This window comes from Rutidosis leptorrhynchoides, unplaced genomic scaffold (genome assembly GCF_046630445.1).
Source record: "Rutidosis leptorrhynchoides isolate AG116_Rl617_1_P2 unplaced genomic scaffold, CSIRO_AGI_Rlap_v1 contig398, whole genome shotgun sequence".
NCBI classification, from domain to species: domain Eukaryota; kingdom Viridiplantae; phylum Streptophyta; class Magnoliopsida; order Asterales; family Asteraceae; genus Rutidosis; species Rutidosis leptorrhynchoides.
The window spans coordinates 39,314-42,227 of NW_027266630.1; the positions used below are offsets into that span (position 1 = coordinate 39,314).

The 2,914-nt window shown below is 34.6% G+C and overlaps 1 protein-coding gene across 1 annotated transcript; it reads left to right on the plus strand.

The window, feature by feature from the left end:
* Nucleotides 1–1,938, plus strand: LOC139883423 (uncharacterized). Its single transcript, XM_071867600.1, has 5 exons — nt 1–33; nt 109–205; nt 1,114–1,192; nt 1,286–1,367; nt 1,801–1,938. Exons 1-5 carry the CDS (start codon nt 1–3, stop codon nt 1,936–1,938), a joined length of 429 nt encoding a protein of 142 aa, XP_071723701.1.
* The last annotated feature ends 976 nt before the right edge of the window (nt 1,939–2,914 follow it).

Genomic DNA, 2,914 nt, shown 5'->3' on the forward strand with positions numbered 1-2,914 from the left:
ATGATCGTCTCCGTAGCTGTTGTTGGTCATCAGGTACGAACAACTATTTTAGGTTAGATTGAATTGGGTTTTGAATTATTCGAAAAACTAATTGTGAATTTTGTTTAGAACAATCCACTATACATACAAAGCTTCACGGAGGCAGACGATGCCCTAAAACTTCATCATATAGTGCATTGTTCACTTGATGTTGTCGACGAGAGAGGTAATTTTACTTTCATTTCTGAAAAGAAGATCTAAAAGTTTGTGTATACTGGTGATTGATTAATTGATTGATTGTTTGGTTTCACTGGTTTAAACTTTTATTGCCTGATTTCTTCTGTGCTTCTCTTGATTTGCATTTGCTATGATGGAAAATGAGATGTTGGTTTGGTGCATATTGTATCCGAGTTATAACTATTCGCATTTCAGCTCATCGACGATGAAATTTTCGATGAATCTATTGGATTGGGAAAGATTGATTATGTGAATTTCTCGTACATCATTTTTGTTTCGAGTAACATGACCGGTTTCTTTTCTATCCGGGATGATCTGGCTTTTTTTTTCCCCTTCCAATCGGGTTGGTGATCTAACCTCTTAAACCAAATGAAAGTGGATTCTGTCAATATTAGTGTTAGTCAATACTCAATATAAAGTAGAATTGGTGTTTTTTCCACTGTGCATGAATATTTGGATGGATCTGTTGGATCAGAGAAGGAGAACAACTTCTGGCATTTTGTTAATCTTACTGACTATTTTCTGGGTAGCTTTTGTTTTGGGAATATTATGCTGGTTTTGTAATTGTTTGGTTATTTACTTTTCCTTTATCTTCTTCAAGTGATTGAAATACGAAATCATCTGTAAGGTTTAGTAGAGATACTGTTTTGGATCTTTGTCATGGAAAATATGGATAGACTGACCTATATAGGACCAGTCAAGGGATGACACTTAAAAATCGCCAAGCATGTACAATTTCTCTTTTATTGTTTAAAATAGAACTGGTAATATGCTTGCTGTATTGATAAAGAATTTGTGAAATTCTTCTTGTTACCTTGATTGCATGCACTGATGATGCTCTTGATATTTCTTTCGAAGAAGTAATATGTGATTGTGTATGTCTTTGAATCTATACAGTTAATAATCCTAAGAAGTCGGGTCCTACACTTAACGAGACATTCCTGGGATTGCTGTATCCAACAGAGAATTATAAAGTGTAAGAAGAATCCTCTTATTTTGTACTTACTTTTTTATCTTCGTATAAATATGTTTATGGAGTCATAGACTTATGCAGCTCCCTACTTTTTAGGTACGGCTATTTGACAAACACAAAAGTAAAGTTCATTTTGGTAACGACTGACTTAGATGTTAGAGATGCTGACATCAGAAATGTAAGTATAATCACATTTTGCTAAGTAGGTTCATTGTGCGCACTCCACAAAATTCATATTGAGAACATTGTTTACCCTCTTCTTTTCACAATGGTGCATTGAACATTAGTTCAAGAATCATACAATGGAAAGGTTTATGTTTGTACTCTTATTGTTGGATCCCTGTCATTTCTGTAGTTAATGAGCTTTATGAGGGGATGGTGAAAATATGCTTAAAGATAGATCACTTTTCTAAGGTAGCCTGATTTGAATATTGTCTTTGGAATTTATACATCCAAGTGGGACTTTTTTTAAGCTATTATAGGTGTAACATTCCATTAGCATCCATACACATACGGTTCGATGCCTAAGTTGGGTGATTGCTACTTTCATGATTTGAGATCTTTCTTGTTTGTTTGATGGACTTGCTGATTTCTTTCCGTGCACGGTACAGTTTTTCAGGAGATTCCATGCTGCATATGTGGATGCAGTTTCAAACCCATTTCATGTGCCTGGTAAAAAGATAACTTCTAGAACTTTTGCAGAGAGGGTAAGCACCATTGTCAAGTCATTTGGCTTGAGTTCTGGCTGACCACACCAGCAACTGGATATTAATATTCATTCTCCTTCATATCTTGTATAACATTAACTGGATTCAAGTCTGTATGAATTAATAGCAGCAAGCAACTGGGTATCATTTACATCTAGATTTCGTGGTTGCCTTTTGCTTTTCTTAGTTTCAACTCTTTTTATACCATTTTATGCAAGTGATAAAATTTGTGTATTGTATGCCTCGAATTTCTCATTCAGTTTGATACAGTTGCCATTACACAAACTGAGCTATTCGGCTACCCATTTTAATCAACTTCAAATTACTATGCTACAATCTTATATGCCCCTTACGAAATGATACAAAACTCTTCTGCATTACCATTTTGCACGTTTTTTTTTTTTTTTTTTTTTTTTTGATAATCCATTTTGCACATGATGTGCTCCAGAATAGTTGTGCATTTAGCAAGACTCGCTGCTATCTATTGTCAGTTGGAATGTATTTCGAAAAATCAGAAGTACAAAGTACATCGAATTTGTCTCCCTCGAGTTCTAACTCTCTAGCGGGAAAAGCTCCCGCCCTTTCTGTAAAGGAAAGGAGTGGAACGCCTTCTGTCCGCTGAAACCCTTTACAAATTGGAGTCCTTGAATTGTTGAATGAACCATTCAAACTGCATTTTGGAATTTGTATTTTTCTTTTCCAGGTGATATGGTCGATCATATGAAAAAAGAAAAATCGTATGATAATTTTTTTGGGTACGTAAGTTTGTATTACAAACCAAAATGAGACAAGTTGATAGCAAAAATATTGATAAATAAACAAGATAATTAAAATAGTGAATGGATTGAATTTAGTAGTGAGTAAAGATTGGTTAAAAAGTGCGAGCTTGTTCCTTTAGAAAAATCCAAAAATATGTTGGTTGTATCTCAAATTGGGTTTTATTTTTAAGATACATCGACTGGTTTCTTAGAACATGTGGGGATGATCATGTCTTTTCCCTCCCTCGAGGTTTTCTAAC

Coding starts and splice junctions, on each gene's coding strand:
- LOC139883423 (XM_071867600.1), top strand. CDS start 1: ATGATCGTCTCCGTAGCTGTTGTTGGTCATCAG. Junction 34..108: donor TAGCTGTTGTTGGTCATCAG/GTACGAACAACT, acceptor AATTTTGTTTAG/AACAATCCACTATACATACA. Junction 206..1,113: donor TGATGTTGTCGACGAGAGAG/GTAATTTTACTT, acceptor GAATCTATACAG/TTAATAATCCTAAGAAGTCG.